Raw genomic sequence first — 22,517 nt, 5'->3', positions numbered from 1 at the left:
CCTGAATGAGCAGCTCTAAGTGAGAAGCTAGTGAGAGAGAAAGACAGCAAGAGTAGCAATTAACGGAATATCCGATTAAGATCCAGCCGTGAAGTTTCCCAGGAAGGTCGGTTCTTCTTTCGTCGAAAAGAAGTACCGTTCGGTTGGCCCGTCAATTCTGAGTAATCCTAATTGACCGGTCGGGATGATTTGCACAGAGGAAAGTCACTTGGAAGATTTGCTAGTTGGCAGAATATGGTGTAAATAAAAAATGGTGGTTTCTCTAACAGAAGATGACCGATTCTATGTTCTACGTAATTCTCTTGTTTGACATATTCGACTGCTCATTAACATTCGAGACGACGACTCTTCCGTGAGAATGTAAACTTGCCTGAGTACAGTAAATGACGTTTCATTGGAGAACTGTGTCGAATTGTCTCTATAGGTTCTAGGTACACGACAGAATTTATAAATAGAAAGTTCAGAGAAACAAAAGGCAGAGGAAGAAAGTGTTACGTCCGGTGACTCTTTACATAAACCAGAAACCATCCCTCGATCAAGACGACCATAAGCTGTACAAATGTAATTAGTCGGACCTCAATAATCCTAAGGAACCTAAGAAACCCAATCCTCAATTGTTATAAAAAATCTTCAAGTCGAGAAATTCCTTATGGTTATTGTTCAATCAGGTAAAAAAAAAAATCAGGTGAAAAGGAAGGTTGGGTTTTTCTCATGTTCAACGGCCATTTCCACACGCAAACGACCGGTGGTGGAGCGACCAACCCCAGCAATAATTTTCCCCTGTGACAGCATCGTCATCGAACTTCACTGGTTTATCAGCCTTAGATCAGTCAACATTTCTTGACTGGTTTTTCATCCGTTGACCGGTCAATGTCTTGACTGGTTGTTCGTTCATTGATCAGTCATCAGTTGTAACTTACTATTTACACGTCTCTGAGAATACGTCTATACCCATGACGCGTAGCTATTTATATCTACAAAGTTGTTGGAATAAAGTATATATTATAACCTGCTACTTCGGTGTTATAATCAGTCAACCACCTCTATTATCCTAATCGAAATAGGGGATCGACCAATCCGTGGCATCGATTACCTAATCGTAACGAGAATTTACTACTCTCGTTGATGCGATCTACCGCGAAAGTGTCTCTCCGCGAACGGTCGAACAGAAAGAGCTTATATATTTTATGATAAAAATTCGGAAAAAGGAATATTGGAATCCCTGAGACTCGAAGTTTCATAGAATAATACGTGAAGTGGTTTTTCTAGGATAAGAACGCATGTAGTAGAACTCTGATATTGCAATATTGTAAAGAACTTTTCCTCCTGCAAAAAGCGGTATTATTATAATTATCTACGAACTCATTTTTGGGATTGTTGTCGTTTTGCTTGGCCGAATTCATAGAAAGGTTTATCGGGGAAGGATGGAGAAACGGCTTAGGATTTCTTTCCATAGTGTTTGTTTGCTAATTGAGGAGAGGATTCGCGGTAGAGACCGTTTCGCTTGGCCCTGTCCTAATTAGCGAATTTTTATTGCGAGAAGAGCCGCTCTAATGGCTCTCTACGGATTTTGAGTAGCAATTAAGGAGCCTTCTACAGAAGACTAATTTGGTGAATCGTTAGAATAGACAGGACAATTTGAAACTCGTGTTTATTCGCGGTATCCTGTACTCTAATTAACGATTCTAATTTTCGATCCTTCGAAACCGTTTTGCCAGAGATCCGAGCAAGTGTATTTCATGATATAACATGATTAATTGTCTGATTCCTTACTATCGCGATCATCGAAACTCTTCTTCAGATAAAAGACTGACTCTATCTTTCTTTGGTATTTTTTACTGATTATCGCACTATAGATATTTATGAATTTATTGAAAATTAAAAGATATAGGAATGCACATAATATACAGATATAGAAAATCCGAAATGCACTAATTGTTATATGTAATACATATAATGCATTTAGTGGAAGAAGCAAATCTTCGATGGGCTTCCTTTCCTTTAGCATTGCTCGTAAAAATTTGGATTTGCATAAACATCAGTAGGTTACTAATTATTTATCATAGGAACATATAGTAACATTTACGTCAATCATAACAATTGTATTGAACGATGTTTACAGATACAATGTATATAATACATGCTAATTAAGAAATCTCAGAATCCTCAGAAACATTCAGAAACTGTAAGGAACCGAAAACTAAACACGTAACATAAAACCGCGAAAATTATAATTTTCTTGCCACCACGCAGCCGTTTTGAAACGAAATGCGCGATGAACGTGCGGTGTGGCAGTCATCCACCTCATCATCCCCTTTGTTTGCCGCCGCTCCTGTGTTATCATCATCCTCGTGCTTCCTCCGACGAGATCGACGCTTCCACACATCGTCGTACACGTAACCCGTATTCGAAGCCTGGCCAGACAACCTGGCAACGTTGTAAAACCCATTCTTCCACCTTCCCCTCTCTCACCTGTTACCTGTCCAACGTCCCCACCGTACGAACACCTATGATTGTCTCTGTTTCGCCTGCACGAAAAATCTGTTCCTCTTCGTTCGTCGTTGCCCGCGGACAATCAGGTAAACGTAAACCCAGGCCTGGTGTACCGTCACTTCACGCTCGGTTCTTGAATCAGTCGAGGCAACGCCGTCGAGACGCGTGCTGCTTCCACCTTTCTTCGATCGATCGATCGCCTATCGCGAGTAAGTACGACGTAGTTTCGATTCGTGACGATTTCGAGCGAGTTTGGAAGTTTAAAGACGACGGGATCTCTGGGATTTGGTTCGTGACATAGGAAGTACGGCTTTGCTGAGCTTGAGAAATCGGCTGAGGGATTCTGAGGTGAGTTTCTTCAGAGTTTTGGAGGTTTTGATTAGTAGAATGTAATAGATAATAGTCTCGGTTTAAGTTTCTAGTCAGTTCCTAATTAGTTGGTTATTCAAGTGATTGTTAGTTATCGACAGTTAGAACATTATGTCTGATACAAGATATTTACAAGATATTTATGTGTGATCACAGATCTTAAAGACGTCTAAAGGAAACTAAACTTGTGTCAGTCTAGAAGTCTAAGCTTGTTACAAAATACAGTCTGTTTCTGTCGAGTGGTAAAAATAATTTGTACCATGTGCGTGACATGGTCTTATAAAGCAAGAGGGACATTTTAATTTCTGCCCAACAATTGTTGTAATGGTTTGAATTGGTTTAAAAATCTTTAGGAATAAAAGTAAATCTGAATCTGTAGAAGTTGAAAAGTTGAATAGTTCCCTAATATACAAATATTTATTAACATTCGAACATTTTAACATAAGAATGTTCAACCTCTTATCTTCACACCTTTCATACAATTTTCTCAACCTTTTCTTCTTCGACGAAACTTTCCCGGAAATAAAAAATATCTTAATCGGAAATATCGCGTGAGAAATATATCTAACCAATAAAACGAAGCTTTACTTCAAACGCAAGTGATGTGTGTACAAAAATGAAGAAAATCTGTTTAAGCCTCGTAATCGACGAGATAACGTGTAGGTACGATCATTATCATCGGTCCGGTTCTTGTGAATCGACGACCAATCGATTACATAACGCGTACACGCGTCGATGATCATCGAGAATTTCGAACGATGGTTAATTAGCGTGGCTAATACATCTTTCACAGCGATCATGGTAAATCGATTCTTTTCATACGAGGAACGCTATCCGGTTGTGTGTTCGCTTTTGCGCAGCAAGAATCGCTCGGCTACTTTCGACGCGATTTTTCCTCCTGCTCTGACGGTTTTAATTGGTGAACACCGGAGTGGAAAAAGATTTCTTCGATTTCTCGAACGAGGATGTGGAAACTGGGCAAACTGTCCGTTTCTAAACCAGAAAAATGATGGTCGATGAATGGATCTTTACGTACTTATGGGATATTCGAATATATAAAAGCGTATATAGTATACGATACATATGATAATATACGATATATATATTATATACTATAATTATACATATAATATACAACGTACATTGTACGTTAACGTATACAAATTATCCACAGAGAAGCACAATTATAATATCAAGATTACAGGATAAAAGTATAATAAGTACGCTTCCGGTAATTTTTTCATTTTGACTAAAAATAGGAAAACAAGAAATGCAACGTGCTGTTAGGTTCGAAGATATACATACTTTAATGCTGTTTTGATCTTATCTGCAAATCATTCTCTATCTAAACTATCGTTAAATAAATAATCAGATAAAAGCTGTCGAAGATCAAGTAGAATGATTATCCACTGCAAAAATGCATCGATTATCTTATCTGAAACTCTTTCTCTATCTAAACGGGCGCCAGCAACGTTCTCGTTGGTTTTTTCAAGCCTATCGATGACTTCTTTCTACTGCCAAAAAAAAAAAAAACACGCGATCTGGGTTTGCGGCGCTTCGATTAAGAAACCACGGTCTGCCTGATGAAATCTCGACGCAGCCATGGAGAAATCATTAAGCCGCTCGCAATCGTTCCAGGTGCGTGCATTATGCGCGTGCAGGTGCACGTGCAACGACTAGTTTGTCTATTACTTTTATTTCCATTTCTCTTATTTAAACGTTAGTCTGTTATCGTAACTTCGAATGCAAATGTTTGATTATCAGTCGAAGCTGCTGACCAAATCAAAATGGGTTAAATTCAAATGGAGCGTTGTAGCTCTATCAATATATAATAATAATATATCTATACATATCGTTATGCGGTCATTTTGAACGAGGTATACCAATTACATTAATTAGTGATGAATTATTAGTTGGAAATAACACTTTATCATTTTATGGAATCGCCAAACTATAATACTAAATTACTTCGTGAAAATTAGACAATAATATATTGTACCACTATACACATACATTTATTATTTAAATATCATTTTAGAAGAACCTTCTCAATCCAGCTCGTAGTCCAATTTAAAAATCTGAGAAGAAAGAGTTTGTCGAGTAAGAAAATATTAGTTTGTCCAAAAAGTTAAGAAGCAACAGTTAAGAATTTGAAGAAAATCTATTTTTTTATGTACTTTTTATTTCTTTATTATTTCTCAAATAATGGCATCCACGTTACATTTCAATCTCTTTCATTTTATTAATATCCAAGCAAGGTTTTAAAACATTACACGTGTAAGAACATACATTACTATCATACTTGCGATAAATTTCCACAACTAGTGGATTACACGATATATTGGAAAGCTGAGAGAAAAATCCGAAATAATCGTTGCAACAATGCAACAATAGCGTGCATGGGTCAGATATCTGGATAGATGGTCCGAGATTTGTACGAAATGGATTGATAATTTCAATTTAATTGCGCTCACCATCGAAAAATACGGATCTGCCAGTATAACACCGATCCGGTCTCTCGATCTTTTTCTACGGTTTCGTTCGGTGTCGTTCAAGGTAACGCGAGCGCGAAAAAACGGCGGGAGAAACGCGGGACAACAAAAACCGGCGGCTCTCGAGTGCGGATCGTTGCGAAATCGACGAGGTCGCGATTGCACTTGCTCGCTAGAACAATAACGAAACACGCAGAAGTTGGAGAACGGAGACCGCGATAACGTACATCGTATCTGTCGCCGTCTTTAACGCGATTAAAACGAGTTTCCGGTCGCGCTCTGCAATTTCTACATATCTCTCCGTGGGTTGATGTTGGAAAATGGACGAGCAGAGAAGAAAAAGATATTCCAAGTAACGTTGGAATTCTCGGTATTCGTTACTTTCAACACGTTTTCACACTCTTCTTTAGTGTACATAACGATTTCTATTACTTTGTACAGTTGCGCGTTTAAAAGGTTGTCGCAAGAGTGGAGTTTCTAATACTTGACGTATTTTAATTAAATGACGGGCTTTTAGGTTTATTGTTCTTGCAATTGCTACAGGTATGCTAATATTCTTTTGACGAGAGTAATGTCCATAAGTATATAAATATTATTGATAACTTTGATGCTTTAGATAATTTAAGTACTTTATTATTTGTTATTTTTAGTGAGACCTGGACCTATTTATTTTTATAAAGTTTCCAATATTTAACGTGTTTCAACTTGAAAATTACAAAGTCAGAAAGAGATTCATCAAAATGACAAGACGCAGATTTATTGCTTTTGCTAATACTAGTAAAAATATGTATATGTATTGTTTAGCAAGATTAATTGACTTCTATTAAGATAGCCTGATTGTCTCTGTTAATTTTCATCAGGTCTTTGCTAGAAGAACGAAAATAATTTAAATTGTTGGTAGATCCAGTATTAACTCGATTGCCTGTTTCTTTCTGCGGTTCTTCATTTCTAGGATTGATTCATTCGAGGCTGAATATGTAATTGGCTATGCTGTCTCGTCGTGCGTTAATGATTAAGAAATGACATCGAAGTTCGTTAGATCGTAGACGCACGAGTTCGAAAGCGACAAGAAAGTCCGCAAATGTGTTCGAGAAACTTTTACTTTCAGCGTCGATGTTTTATTATTGTGCAACCGTCGCAATGTGCATGATAGAGGATACAAAAAGTGGTGTGTATAGAAAGTGTTTGTAATGATTTATAACCGGTGATTGTACCAGTTAAAACAATCATTCCGCGTGTCAAATATCGATGATGGAACTCATTCTTGTCTTTCCTGATATTTCAAACAATTTTTTCTTCTCACCATAACCGTATATTGGACATTCTCGAATAAATTAAAAAACATATAGGTTCCCAACACAATTTTTTTGAGTCTTAACAGTAAAAAATTTTTTAAGTAGGTTACCAATGAAATTTCGTTAAAAAATTCTGCAAAACTGGAATATTCTCAAATTGCGATATTCGATGATCGAAAAGTTGCAGGAGACCTCGGTAACGTCTCTGGCCGGTTCAGCAAGGTTGCCCCGTCGACAACATCTAACTGTTTATTCTATACGGTATCCGAGCAGTCAGTGTGGGAATTCATATTTTTAACCGGTTTGATCGTTTCCTATCGTCCCTCGAAATGTTCCTTTCACCGTTTAACGAAACTGCCACCGTGAAATTCGAGCCGAATCCAGGGTCGAATTGCGAGCACCGTAAGCACCATTCGACGTTTCGTCCCTTGGTTTTGAAGTCGAAGGAGAACAAATTAACCGTGAATATTTATTAACTCGTTGCATTGCCATTCAGTCGTACTTGAAGTACCGAATAAATCGATGGTATAATTAAGTTTAAGAAATGTAAAAACAAAATTAAGGAGAAAGACTTCTTCCAGTTTTATGGTCCATTTTGTTGCGTGCCAAATTCGGGGTCGTTGAATTGCGTGCACTGCTATGCATATAGTGTTCCGTTCTTTGCTTTCCAAGTCGTAGTAGTTTTATTACCATTAATTTACAGAGTAGTATGAACGAGAGTTGAGGCAAACGGCCAAAAGTAGTATCATAAATTGTACATCTTTAATGCTACTATATTATAATTATTAGAATTTATAGAGCAAAAGATGCAGGGAAAACGTAGTATTAACATCTAGTCCGGTAATTGCAAGAACTGTTGCCAATAAAAGAATAATTATTCTCTAAATTCTTCATCCTGAATTCTTTGCTACTTTATCACGCATAAACAGTTTTAAATATCGAATGAATCGAGCTCATTCAAAGATATAAAAACGAAATTAAAATTCTCCTCATTTCATCAGGTGTCTTGTAGAATTCGTTTTTCAGTTTTACGAGGCGGCACTTTAAACTTCTTTTACCGTTTACAAAACGTACAAATGATTTCGCAAGATTCACTGATATCTCACAAAATCACTAAGCTATATAAATACGGACGTTTAAAGCCGAATAATGCTGCAACGTTATATAGCGGTCTCGACGTTACGACATTTGTCGTTTCACCCCTCGAGGATCCACTTTTACGATCGTGCGCCGATTCCGCGGGAATATTACATTAAAATTGTCATTTCCGCGACAGGATCTAGAAATCCCGAGCTTCCCGTGGCCCAAAGCCACGATAATATCGACGTATAATTCGCGTTCCTTCGCTCCGACCGCTGATCCTTGAGAGATCCGGGATAAACAAGATCGTAAAACTCGCGTGGATCGGTTCGTTCCACGAACACGAATGCGACCCGCTCCTTCTTCCAAGCTTTAATCTCGGGGAATAGTTAATTGCGTGTGACCCTCTCTTTGAGGTTCGTCGCTTCACCAAATTAAATTTCATCCACGGAAGTGTACGAATACAGGATAAATATAAAATATCGATCTTTCTCGCGAAATTGTTTAATTTCTTGCGATGATTATATGATTGGTTGTTCACTAATTTGCTATTATTCTTTGTGAGGAGAAAATTGGATTAAGACGTATTCTGTGAAAATTCTGTAGCTTCCTTTGATATTCCTTTCGATCTGTCTGTTCTTAACACGATGCTTTCAAGAAAAATATATTTGACTGTGAAATTGAGATTCTTCGATAGATAGAAAAATTCTAATCAACATAATAAAAGTTAGAGACATAAGGTTGAAGAACGTATGTGGATCATTATGAAAAAATTGACGAAGTTAGTTAATAACGAATGAATGGCATAGGATGCTTCGTTTTCTGTGTCTGATTACGATTCAGATCATGCCGGTGGAGTGTCCAGCCGGCGTGGCCCAGTGACATTCTTCTTTTCTTTGTCACGTAGCTTGCATGACCCATTGCCCTCGACTGGCAATGACCACGATGTTCTCGTTTGCTTTTTATCGCGTTGGACTGTGATGCCACCGCGGCAGAAAATGTCACGAGTCATTTTCACGCGGTTCTCAGGAAATCACCGTACAAATTTGACGTCGAAACGAATCAGGTTATTTAGCAGCACGACATTTTCATTAGCATCACGAAGTCTTTGAAAATTCTGTTCGGTAAATATCAACACTTTAATGACTGGCAACATCAATTAGCTTGGTACTTTCACTAAAGAAATTCCATCATTAATGGATGATCTTTTTTGGAGCACGGTGTTAATACACTAGCGTACATTTCCCTCGTTTGAGATAAAAATCACATGACACAGATGTTAAATGTTCCAAGACTTTCTCCTCGCGAAAATCTGACTAAGTATCCAAATTAGACACGTGATGTTAATAAACTATTTATAGATTTCTCTAAATGCATTCACATCCTTTACATTCTAATCAAAATAAAAAAAAAAAATAACCGAAAGGAGTAAATAAACTTTCACGATATACCAAATGCTATGACGATTAAGGAATTGAAATGGAAAATGATTAATTGTGATGAGCAAAGAATGAAAAGGGAGCACGTGTCTATTAATCGTACTTATCACTGTGGTTTTGATAATTTCCTAATGATTTTTGGATTTACTTAATCCATTAAGGACCAACGTTGCGTTAACGCAACGTTTAATTTGCAATCTTCTATCGATCAATTTACATTATCGAATTCTGCTTTTTAAATTCGTATCTAAGAAATGAAATCCGAAAAATTCGCTCGACATTCTTTTTGTCGTTATCCTAGATCCTTCAATTAAATTAATAAAAATTCAAATATTTGAAAGATTATAACAAATTTACCTATTACCTGATCCTTAATGGCTTAACTTTTCATAAGTGTCCTAATACTCGGATAACTAACGAACAAGGACCTAAATCGTTCACCACGCAAACTGTACAATTGCAACTTGATCAGCAAAAACTGTCTGCATTTGTTTCAGAGAATCTAAAAAAGCCACAGGGACTAAGAAAAAGAGATCATGGAATCCTGGTTGAGCGACGTGCAGCGCGTACGAATTCCACGGCCGAAATTCGGTAGCGGGAACTCGGTGAGACGGTCGAATTCCACGGTACAGCACGTGCGACCGGAAGTGCTCTCGCGGCAGACCCAGGACGTGGCTAAGGCCACAGAAGAGTTACGACAGGCTCTCCAAGACAAGCTTTGACTGGCCGATCATCGATAAGGGACCAGCAAAAATTGATCGAGCAAAACACATTCGAGTTCGAGAGTCATCGTTGTATAAGATTCTGTACCAGGCCGTCGCTTTGTCGCCTGTCCACTTTCTTCCGCCATAACCAGAGGACGAATCGTTGTTTCGTGTTATTTCGTGACATGTTCCGTTCCAGACTCGCGACAAAGCCATTCTTGCGAAAAGGACAATAGAACTCGACGCTCGAGGATGAATGTTGTCGGACTTCCGGATTTCGCCGAGTGATGATGATGAACTGTGCTCGAGAAAAGTCGCGAATGGGGGAAACGGAGCGTTTGGTACGTCTGTGAAGGTGGATGCTGAATATTGTCGAAACGTGAATGTGGATGACAGTGTAATAGAACGGTGGTTGGTCGGATTTTTCAATGAGAATTTAATAGAAATATTCGTAAGCTTGGAAATAATTTTCAGAGCGAACGCTCATGCAAATTTGTGTTTTTACAAGCAGATAGAAGGACCGATATAAAGAATTCAAACTTGAATAGGAGCATTGAATGAAACTACTCATTTATATTGTTAGGAGACGGTAATGTTCGAATAACTAGCGTTCTATTGCGTGTGGTCTATCGTCTGAAACGTGTGTGAATACGAGTCAGTATTAGGAATCATATTTGTTCTCTGTGAAACTACATTCGGCGAGGCTATGTACAGTTTGCCAGTAGTCGCTTTCTGTTACGATTTCCATATCAAAACCATGCTTCCTTCGAACCTTTTGTAATTTATGCACGCGACGTTTGTTTCTTCTTTCAATGTTAAAAAGAGACTGAAAGATAAAAACCTGTTGAAACCGTAAAGTACGTGTCGATTATTTCATTCTCTTGCGCCATTTCCCCCTTAAAAAGACTAAAATTTAATTGAACTAAGGAATCGAATAAAAACTAAACTAAAAAGTACATTAATTAAACTATAATTGTCAATACATACTGCTGGTAAATAAACGATAAAGATGAAAAAAATATGAAAAAAGAAAATAGCTACATCGGCGATAAAGTATTAAAAGAAGTATTTAAATGACACATTTACGACTTCGTTGCGTCGTAAAGGTAAAAAAGAGATTCTTTTCTCGATCTCGGGCTCCTCTTCAAGGATATCAAGCAGCTCGTTTGCGCTCGGTCGACGATCTCTCGTCCCAAGGCCAGCAAAAGTCCATCAACGTTAACCGCTGCGAAATAGAGACATTTCGCGGCTGGTTCGGGCCATGCTATCTGTGCACCATGATCGATCGGGCCTGGATAATTAATTCAGACTTGGAACACCTCCTTCGACTGGCTACGGGATCTCGTCGAGCGGATATACGGGCCATGGCGAACATCGATCGACCTGGCGTGATCAACGTCCATAAATCGAACTTGTTTTCAAATGGACCCGTGAGAAGATACCCTCGATCGCGTTGGATCACCTGTCCAGCATGGTAACCAGACTCCATGAACGTATGATTTTGTATTGACCACGCGAAAAATGAGATAAGATCGAGAGAGTAATAAGACGATGTTAATGGATTTCAGTTTGCTTCAGATTTTTTCTTTTAAGCAAATTGCAGTTGGTAAACGGTTAGTATATATGTAATTAAGGTATTGTGAAGAGACGATTGTAAAAGTAAATTGGTCAAGCTATTCTACTGATTAGAGTAGTATAGTAAGCAATCACAGTTAGGGTATTAAAGTAGCGAGGAATTGTTCAGTATACGATACGTATACGATAAAAGGTATTTTTAAGGAAATAACTATAAAAAAGAAGTAAGTTAAGATATCGGTTATGGGTTAAGGTATTAAAGTAGTAAACGCTCATGGTTAAGATATTAAAATACTAAGCCATTGGGTATACGAGTAAAACATAAAGTAATAAACTAGTTAGTACATATATAATCTCGATATCGTATTGAAAGGACTATAAAAGTAATATAATAAGCAATCGTGAGATCAAGCTGTTATAAGGTAATATAATATAATCATGGCATTGTGGTGAAATGATTAAAAATAAAAAAAAAGATAAGGAAAGGCTTAAAATATCGAGTCATGTTGGTAGGTTTAAGAAGATTAGCATCTTTATGCTTTCGTGTGAAAATAAAAATTGTGTCGTTAAGAGCATTCCAAGATGAATGGATAGATTGGTAGGCGTCGATCCTCTGCTTAGTCGAAAGCAAATAGTAAGTTCGATTTAATTTACCTAGTACCTGAGGCAGTTTACGAGCCTGCTAGACCGGTCGATACGTGAGACGACTCTTCCACTCCATGGATTTATCGTTTCGTCTCGCGAAATGTCAAATTGGCAGAGAGCAAAAAGCCAGAATAGCAAGATGACGTTGCCGAAAAACATCATATAACTTTCGAAAGGATCGTAATGTAAATTGTTATTATGTTACACGATGAGGCAAACCATCGAGTCATTGTGCATTTCATTTTTAATTTTCAACGTTCGTTTAACAATCTATGATTAATAGGTTGATTGTTTATGATAAATCGATGATACATTTTATGTTAAGGTTGGTGTAAATTATCTATTGCTGCTTATTTGTAAAGAAACAATTTTCTTTATTATAGACGCTTTTAAGCGATGTGAGCGGTGTAGATGGTATATAGGACAAGAGTGGAACTAAACGCTTCTAATCGAGGTACGCGGGTTGTGTTTCGATGCAGCCACGACCTGATGACTAATTAGGGTGGCTCGTTACACGTAGCAGTTCCTTAATTGGTCGATTCTTGCACGACGACAATCGAGTTAACGGTTTCTTGTTCATATAAATGCCATAGTTCATTGACTTCTGTTAATCGACGCCATACGATCGGTAATGAAATTTAGTTCGACGAAGGAATTCGCAGCGTCAATTGAAAATATTAAATTTCAGTTGTAGCTACACGTCTAGACGCGATCGATACAATTATTGTAAGGGCTGAGTTTATAATTTACGCGATTAATTTGATTAATTTGAAGATAGATATCCGAGTAACAAATTATTATTTTCATTTATTATTTCATGTAAAATATAAATATAAAGAGTTAAAAGATTAAAAAGTAAAGTTTCTTATTTTAAGAAATATCTACTATTTTATGTAGAGAAAACCGAGTGAAAAATTTAAAAAGTATGAAGCATATCTAATCAGAACATTGCTCTGGGATTTCCTGAGATATATTTGTGTATGTATATTATCGAGTTACATCTGTTTCGGACTTCTCTATTGTTTTTATTAAAACCGTCGATCATTAGCTTTGAATACTCGCGCGAGAAATTTCACCGCTGTCTCAATTATCCATTTGTTCTGCTCTCATGCGCATCGCATGTGCATCCTGTACCCTCCTTTTCTTGACATTATCACAGGCAAAATACTGTCAGCCATTAGCGCAAGACAATTCCGCCATAATACCACAAGGCAATTCATAACCCTGCAAGTCTACTCTCGCTATTTGGACGAATTCTGTATGGTTACTGAATAGTACTAACATTGTTAATGCGTCTGATATACACGTACATATTCTACCAACGAAATTACTAAACGTAGAAACATATTAATTCCGAGGGAAATATTTCTTATCTTAGAGAACAAAAGATCAGAATGAGCGCGATGAAATTTCATTCATACCCGACACTCATAATACATATTCAGACGTTTCTTGGTATTTTCTGATATAATAATTTCCAGAGGAAAACTCACGTTAATTGGAATGTTCCTCAATCAGTCTCTACAATTTATTAATGTATCTGTGTTAAACCATCAGTATCTGTTGTGTTTCCCAAGTATCCGTTTTGCGCTCGTATATTATTTAATGTATTAATTATTACTTAATGTATCGTACCCGGAAGAGTTTCTACAATTCACTTTACACCATCATTTGATGTTTATTACATCCTCTATATTCCTTCCAATTATTAAAACTAATTAATTACTGTCTTCTACTCGCGTTGCATAACTGAACAACTTCCAAACGATCTTCGTATCGTGTACAGCTCGTCTACCATCATTTTGTACGTTAATCGGATAAACGAACATTAGATATCAAGATTTAGCCAGGGAAGCATCGTATCGTGTAAATACTTCTCGCTCACGAATGTTATGTACGAGTATATTAAAAGATTCTTTATACGCTATACCGTTTCCAGGTAATTGCTGTTCTCTCGCGAGAAAACAGCCTCGACAAAGTTTAATCCCAACAGGAAATGAGTACGAGCGTGAACGAGTAATTCGCGAAGAAACAAGGGTGTAACCGTCACAGAGATGGTCCCGCGGGATGAAGGTAAACTATCGACTCACCAAATTATCCGGATGAAGATGATGATGGCCGTAATCCCTAGGGTTGCCTCGTGATCCACCAGGCGAGCTGTGCCTTCGTCCACGTCCGTTCTCCAGCTCGTCCTCGTAGTCCTGCAAAAGAAACCGACAAACATCCCTTTTATCGCGTTCATCGACAGCGATCGGGAACATTCTCTGGAATGGACAAACGCTTCGTCTAAGAGGGCCGAGCACCGACGATATTGCTTTTTCTCGAACAATTTTCTGTACCTGGTTGTCGCACTCGTCGTCGTTGGAGAGGGCGAGATCGGAGGTCGTCACTTGGTGCTGCTGCGTCCTTCTACAGCCCACTCTGTAATGGCCAAAATTGCGATTTGAGACCACCCACCCTGTCGAGACTTCCACTGTCTCTCAATCAATTTTCCCTTTCTAGATCTACGGATCGTGCAATTGCGTTCTGTTTCCTCCATTACTTGAAGCATCTACTTAATTTTATTTTATATAAATATTATCTTCCGTTTAACCTCGTTTCTTACATGAAATTCTCTTTTCTCATTTTCTGATTTTGATCTTTTTACTTTTTCTTAAAAGTTTCTCTTTTAGTCTATAGTGATCACCCATCGGCCACGTGCCAATTGAATATATGAAACGATTCGTCGGTTATTTTATCAAAGTAAATCGATTTATCGAATGTGAGAGTAAGTAGTAAAGACAAGTACAATCTGAATTTAAGTTTACACGATCTTGTACTTATTCTTCGGTTAAAATTCGTGATTATCGTTCTAGCAAGACAAAGTCTACGTTCGTGACGACTGATAATTCTGCGATTGATAATCGTACAGACGACTCGAAACTTCTGGATATCGTGCCACGAGACCGTTTCGATCGGAACGAAAATAGAACTTTCTATTCTCACCCGGTGAAGTTAGACAGAAGAATGGAGCACATATGAGCGACGACAGCAATGCGGTTTATTTATATGTGTGCTATCGATTATTTAATGAGTATCGCACAGTAGTCGACCACCAACGAACCCTCCCGTGGATATCGCATGCCAAATCTATTTCCGTTTGCTGACTCGTCCTTCGTCGAACTTTCAACAGCTCCAGGTGCTACCGATCGATCGATATCACGCTAATGGTTAATCAGGATGGTATTAAACATCAAAGACCAATTTTTAGAATTTTTTGTGAATTATACAATCGTCTACAAATATTTAGATACCACTTAATCATCACGCGAATACAATGACAGCGATAAAAGAGCGAACAATTGAAGATGAATGAAAATTGTTTCTGCAGACATCGGAGCTAAGCTGGTTTCGAGTGTGCTCAATGATAGAATCTTAGAACTTTTTAAATGTTTGTTTCCAGCTACGTTCTAAACATTTATATAGATTGTATGAAGTCATTTAATTATTAAACGTAGAACTTGACTGATGCAGTCAAGTACATTTCTTGCTTCAGATTAAATTTAGCAGATCACTTGGCTCCAGCCATGGCAGGAAGTAAAGAGTTAATATAATAAAGGCGCAAATTTGATCGAATTACACAAAGCGTCTGTATACTTCTAAAGAATTAATTTTTCAAACTATTCTGGTAATATTTGAGATAGATAGATACGTATTCGATTAAAAAACTTCCATAAATATCATCTGTAGAAAATTGATTTAGAGTTCACTTTAAAATGTACCACTTGAAATTGATATTATTTATCCGAAGATTATTCATGACACTGGTCACGTAAAAAGATTTCTGATGCAAAATTCTTTCACTAAATCTTTCGCTACTTATTTGTTTTTGACGTTGAGAAAGTGGAACGAAGAAAGACAGAACTCTGCCCCTGGCATGGACACAGACACTTTTTCCCCACGAACGTTTCGTTCGCGTAGCTATTACGGTACTGCTAACTCTCTCGAAGCTCATTTGTTTCATTCTGTTACCCGGGATACGACCTAGTGTTAGACCTTTGGCCGACCATAGAACGAAATTTTCAAGGGCCATATCAATACGTACATGTGTACGCTACTGCCGCATCAGCTCCATTATCGGACTGCGGTACAAGGATTTTGAGAATCGTTTCGGTAATGCGCCGCGGTATACCGTAATTTATGTTATTTTCTCTGTTAACCCTTAAACCACCAACCGATTAATAATATCATCAATTTTACGACCGAAAAATTCTTTATTCCTAGCGGATAACGTGCTTGATTATGGATTGCTAACCAAATGATGTATTAATTTACTCAGATTACGCTTCACCAATTATCGATTATTAATTAAATAACATATTAATTAATTTAGAGAAATGATCGGTAATATTTAACGTTAGAAGGATGATTTTTCCTTGAACGACTTACACGTTTTTAAAATCTCTTGATGTATAAACGAAAGTTGAAAACGAAATGTAAACGAATCGAAAATAGGTCATCACAAATCCTTCTTTATAAATACCATTATATTTTTAATTGTCAAGATGATGAACAAATATCATAATGTCTTCCACGTACAAAGGGTTAATTAAAGTCATATCAAATAAATAAGGAATATTAAACTATCATATGCCAAATTAAATTCAGCAAATTAAAAGTCAGCACGAGGATCGATACAAACGCGCTTCTTAAACAAAGATCAACATTTACCGAAACAGATTATGAACAAATTGGATATAAGATCGAAATAATTCACGCGTTTTCAATCACTGTCAATGTAAATACAGGTTCGTAATGAAATATAAACGAAATGAACGCTGTAAGGACAAAGGATCGACCAAACAGTAAGATTGAAATCTCGTTAAAACATTCTGGTAGAAGCGAGAACATTCATCGCCTGATGCCACGAGCAATAATCGGATACCACTGAAAACCAATATCACTCCGGTGAGATATGCAAATCCTATTTTTCTCTCTGTTTTCGATTCACACGGTCATGGAACGCTTTATATGTACATTTCCCTCGTGCCATACCGGCGAGAGATATCGATTCAACGGAATTTACTTACGCCCAATTCCGTAGAAAGACACGTATATGTACACACGGAACGTCCCTAGTCTATCCATCACTTTGTGCTACGATTCACGTACAGGGTGTGCACCGAATTAATCGACCTGACCATTCCCTCGAACACGTTAGAGAAACTGGCACGGGACCAGAGAAATTTTCCACAAGATGGAACCTTTATAGGTGGTATATTTCCTCCCTGAAGTATTTCTTTTTTAAACTTGCTACGGTCTTTAAATTTGTATCAATCTCTATACTTTATGTATCAATTTATATACTTTTATGTGAATTTATTTTTGCATAATCTGGCTCCATTTTTACATAACGTATTATGTTATATTATCTTCGTTCTGACAAGTGACAAAACTTTTTTAACCCTGTTGCGATCTTTGATTTATTTCCAATTCAATTTTCTTCTTCAACTGTTAAAAAATTTTTAAATTTGTAAAGAGAATATGTAAAGGTTATTATTGATATGAATGCTCCCTCGTTTTAATTTTATGATAAAATCTTCTTGGGACTACTATGAGTCTATTTTTTGTTGAAACATTGGGATTGACTCATAAAATTAAGGAAATTGAATAGACGTAGCAGGATCCTTTTTCTATCTTCATGCTCGACAAATATAAATATTTAAAAGTTACCTTGAATTAATATTGCCAGGTAAATGAAAGAAAATTTTCATTTACATGTTATTTTCAGTCTCACTTTCTATTAAAATTCAACTTCAATCCCACCATTCCTCTATTAAAATATTTCAGTCTACCTTCAAAAAGTCGATCGATCACCTTCGCAAATGTTTTCATCGAAATCAAATCGAGCCAACATTCTATCTCCAAGAGCAGGACGTAAAAAGCTAGTATCTTTTTTTAGAAAAAGCAACACCCCGTCCCATCGATCTCCACTTACGACGTGCTCCCTTGACCGTACATAAAATCCCGTCGAGGGCTCAGGCGAATTAATCGAACGATTCACAGAGCTGACCACCGATACACCCTGTACATATCCACACGTGTTCAACCAGCGCCCACGCAAAGATACAGAAACAACACACACGTACAGTGGCTACAAAAAGTATTTGCACATACCCTTATTTACCAATCATTATTTACCAATTAAGCACTTTCTTTCATCTAGCATTTCATTTTTAAAGTATCAATTTTTTGGCCAACTTTTTCAGTTCCATGAAAGTACTACTGTCCATAATTTAATATACTTATACGAAATTTAATATACTTGGATTAGCATGTAAATTAGTAATTAATTAATAGATCATTGGACGTTTGTGTAATTTCATATGAAGATTACACAGGTAAAGTTATAACCATTAAGCTGCCAATGTAAGTACACCTATACTTTATTGTTTATCGCGCCATTAATAACAAGTTAAGCAGTTTGTTTCCAAGTATAGATCGCTTAAAAATTGTTCAGAACGAAATGTGGTGAATTACAAGGCAAATTACTTAGCTTGATTCAATTATCCTCCTGACTTAAGTAATCCTACCTTAAGGTCTATCTGGCTAAAAACTTTTGCACACCACTGTATTGGCCGCTATTTACCCTCCCCCTTCTTCGATCCTCGTGTCTGCTTATCCTTGTACATACCTGCTACCAGTCAGGTGGCGTCGAAGGGGGTGGCTGAATGCGGGATACGTACTAAAGCCAGATCGAGCCTGGTAGGAAATGAAATATCGATGTATCTCGTACATCCGACATAGAAACGCCATTACAGCTATCCCTGTTTACTGGGAATCGCACCCTCCCTCTCATATCTTTTTCATTTCTTTTATTTTATCTTCTTTCTTCTTTTTTTTCTTGGTTTGGAAGTTGGATTTCAAACCGTGAGAGAACGATCGATTATCGACCGCAGGTTCTTCTTTTTGGGTGGAAGTTGAGCTTGAAATTGGGTTAGGGTGTTTGGTTAGCGATTAAGGCTGTGACTTATAGGGAAGACAAAGGGTTGGAGATCTGCTAATCCTAACGAAAGGGCTAATAGTGAGAGTAAAATGCGTTTGCTTTCAGGTCTATGTCAGAGAACTCTTTGCGATAGAAATTTGCGGAAAATTATTTTTGAAATGTATGAGGTTTTCTATTATTCTTGGAACTACGTGGGGTTGATACTGTTTTTCTCTCGAAGAATTAATTATGTTCGAGGGCCAGTGTAATTTCAGGCTTAGCGATACTTAGGTCACGAACAGTTTGAAAAATTGGTTTGTATTATTACTCGAACTGGATTATTACTACAGTCCCACATTCGAGAAATCGGTTCGCAATATGCACGCAACGAAACGATTCGAACCAATCACCGCGGTATTCGATACTGAGTTACTTCAAGTTTAACTGCAAACTTGCCGATTACTCTGGATGAGAAATCTAAACTTAAATTTTCTTCAACTTCGATCCACTATAGATTTTATCCAATTTATTTTCGATGCAACTTTTTCTCGTCGCTAATTTATTTTCATTTTAGGTAAGTAAATATTCTTCCGCATTATTATGAAGCAATTATCAATTTACAATGTTTTTAACAAATTTCCTTCGAATTTTCAAAGATAAAAAGAACAAATTGAGAAGAATAAGAGATATTTAGATCTAGAGTGGAGGATCTTCTAGAAAATCAAGAAAGATTCAAGGGTATCGTTGAAAAATGTCAAAAGATTCTCGTTTTATTGGAATCTTCTTGACCTGGTCCTGGGCATGTCGGCCCCGAGACCGCTGTCCTCGCTGGGCGATCTATATTCCTGGTTATCCCGCGGCAGAAGAGGTCCTGTTACTCCTAGAGGATCTCCCTCGACGTCCACCAGTCGTCCTGGACGGCAACAACCACTGGGTACACCCCTCTGCGAGAAATCATCAGATCCAGTCATGCCGTTCGCCAATCCATCGCCATTTTCAACCCGGTTTCGATGGCCAACGAGCACTTTTCACTTTCTTTTCCCCTCGATTCAATTCGTTTCGTCGATTTTCAACATTTTTTTCTTTCAAAAGTAACTTGTCCATCTCTTAATCGAATATTTTTTCGATAATTGATCTTACTCGATTATCTTTGCATTTGGAAATTCAACGAATTATGGAGAATTTTCCAGTGAATTTTGATGGTTTCAGAACAATTTAATAGAAAATAAATGTAAATGTACCTACTGTGACTTACGGAGGCAATTGAACACTTGTCACACGAAACTTGTACGTACGTGTATGTGTTACATAAAATATTCTATTACACTAGTGAAATTCGAAATCAGTCTGAAAATGTATATAGAAGTTACAAGATATTTAATCCCGTATCCAGATACGGAAATTGAGAAACTTATAAATAACTAGTCAACTGGAGTTGACTAGTTTGACATCAAGCAGACTCATATATTCGTAACAAGTTTCTGTAAGTGTTCGAATACTTCAGCGAGTTACCGTAAAGAATGAAGCGTAGTTGAACTCAGAGAAAGAAATAATAAATATCTGAGAGAGAAGCAAATGAAAAATATGAGGAAGCAGTAGCTTGGTCCATTGGGAAATCAATGAATTTCGTTTCCTACGTAAATCAGCGAATCGATTGTTCTATTCGTGCCAATACCTTCTCTGAGAGTCACCAATTAATTAGTCACAAAAGCGTCGATCCATCTGCCAATTTAGCAACGATCTATTATCGATCTGTACCGCGTGTCGTGGCTGAGGTTTGTCGCTGTACAGTTGACACTTGATTTACGATGACTTCCGGTGGCTCTCTTCCGTTCAAAGATCACGAAATCTGCCCCGTGAACCGTGAAACTGCATGCCAGCCGTTCGTCATTAATCAAACATCATCCTGTTTTGTCGATTATCGATTTGTCGATTAGCCACGATGAAAACACTCTTTTCGAATCAATTAACCCGCAATGAATAACTTTTTGCCAATTAATGCAACTAGTTCCCGGGTATTAATACCTTGCTCTACGTTACAATATTCGTAAAAATTTTATTAAGTACTAGATGATAATATATGAAATGTCTGTTTTCTTTTCTGCTAAAATAAGTATGTCTTTTCTTTTCATCAATGTTTATTTATTATTAATTCTTTCGCTATGGCACTCTAGAGACTGAATATACTCTTCGTACTGATGAACAATATTTCCCTTGACACATTCTAGGGAATTCTGAGGAATTTAAAATATTCAAACGGACATTTCATCTGTTACAACTAAATGGAAAAACTTCTCGACTGTAAATACTGTTTCAATCTACTTCGAACTTCGCTTGAACATTCTCTTTGATTAATGAGGAATCAACGTGGAATTATCCCAACCTCATTAGGCATTCCACTGTTTTCTGCCAATCGTCACTCGCGACTAAAGGGCTTCCCATTAGAGCAATTAAAGCTTTCCCTAACATCGTAACCGTTTCGAGATTCTCTGATAAAATTGACAAAAGTTTCATGTAAGCGGTTTTCACTAATACTCCATAGAACTTAGATAAGCGAAACACAAAGGTTTAGGGATCGATGTAAAAGAAAGAAAAAAAGAGCCGTGTGGAAAGCTAAAACGCTAAGGACACGAAAGTCAGAGAACAAAGCGAGAACGGAAGCTTAGAACGAAGAGGATGCTTTCGTCGAAACAGAAATCGTTTCGTTCACAAACGATTCGGCGGAGGAGATTAAACGTGTCGCTCGTTTTCAACTCGTTGGCTACGAAACCGGCCATCAGCGAGCTAGCCCGAGCTTTGAACAAAGCTGGCAGGATCTTTCTATTTTTTCTCTTTCTGTTTTCCTTTTATAATTGGGCGATCTCGTATGCAGGAATTGTTACGAAATGGAAAAGCACCGTAGCGACGAGAGCTCAGTAAAGCTTTCAGGAAACCTTCCAGCTCCTGAATTGTGACGCACGAGATGCGACTAGGCTGATCTCCAACGAACTACTCTTAGCATCTCGTGATCCAGTGCGTGATCAGTCGCGATTCATCTAACTCAAAAAGAACTTCGATGGTTCTTGAGAAAAATTTTACTTGGCAGGAAAGGAATAATTTCTTTTAAACCAAATATGCCTGAATTTTCTCAAAGTAATATCATTTTTCCTGTACTTGAAGTCCAAATTGTATATATTACTTAAATTTGTGTTTTTCATCAATTTGCTAATATTGTTAAAATATTGTATCAATAAAAAATATTTAGTAAGAGTATCTATGATGAAAAATACTAACTATTCGTATACGTCCATGAAATATAAAAACACTGGGGGAAATGGTCTTGAATGACCAAAATTTCGACGTCAATTCATATCTTTATGCTCAGTAATAAATACAACGTTTTGCCTCTCTTTTAATTATTACGTATTTCCTACCAATACCTGTCTGATCGAGCACTCGATCAAGCAAGATAGAACTGAACA

At 37.4% G+C, this 22,517-nt stretch overlaps 1 protein-coding gene across 7 annotated transcripts in view; it reads right to left on the bottom strand.

Annotated features, from left to right (window-relative positions):
- The window catches only part of LOC126863721 (whirlin), a 108,690-nt gene that overhangs the window by 17,929 nt on the left and 68,244 nt on the right, over positions 1 to 22,517 (bottom strand). For 5 of the 7 annotated variants that reach the window (XM_050614161.1, XM_050614166.1, XM_050614162.1 and 2 more), the window contains 3 exons: positions 19,846 to 20,000; positions 14,432 to 14,513; positions 14,183 to 14,293 (listed from right to left, as the gene is read on the bottom strand). In XM_050614161.1, the coding sequence (XP_050470118.1) occupies positions 14,183 to 14,293; positions 14,432 to 14,513; positions 19,846 to 20,000 (348 nt within the window). The remainder of the gene's footprint in view (positions 1 to 14,182; positions 14,294 to 14,431; positions 14,514 to 19,845; positions 20,001 to 22,517) is intronic. The other 2 variants (XM_050614168.1, XM_050614167.1) reach the window with 1 other exon arrangement.

Source organism: Bombus huntii, chromosome 3 (assembly GCF_024542735.1).
Source record: "Bombus huntii isolate Logan2020A chromosome 3, iyBomHunt1.1, whole genome shotgun sequence".
NCBI lineage: Eukaryota > Metazoa > Arthropoda > Insecta > Hymenoptera > Apidae > Bombus > Bombus huntii.
Note: the sequence above shows the minus strand (reverse complement) of the source record. Positions and strands in the feature narration are given on the sequence as shown.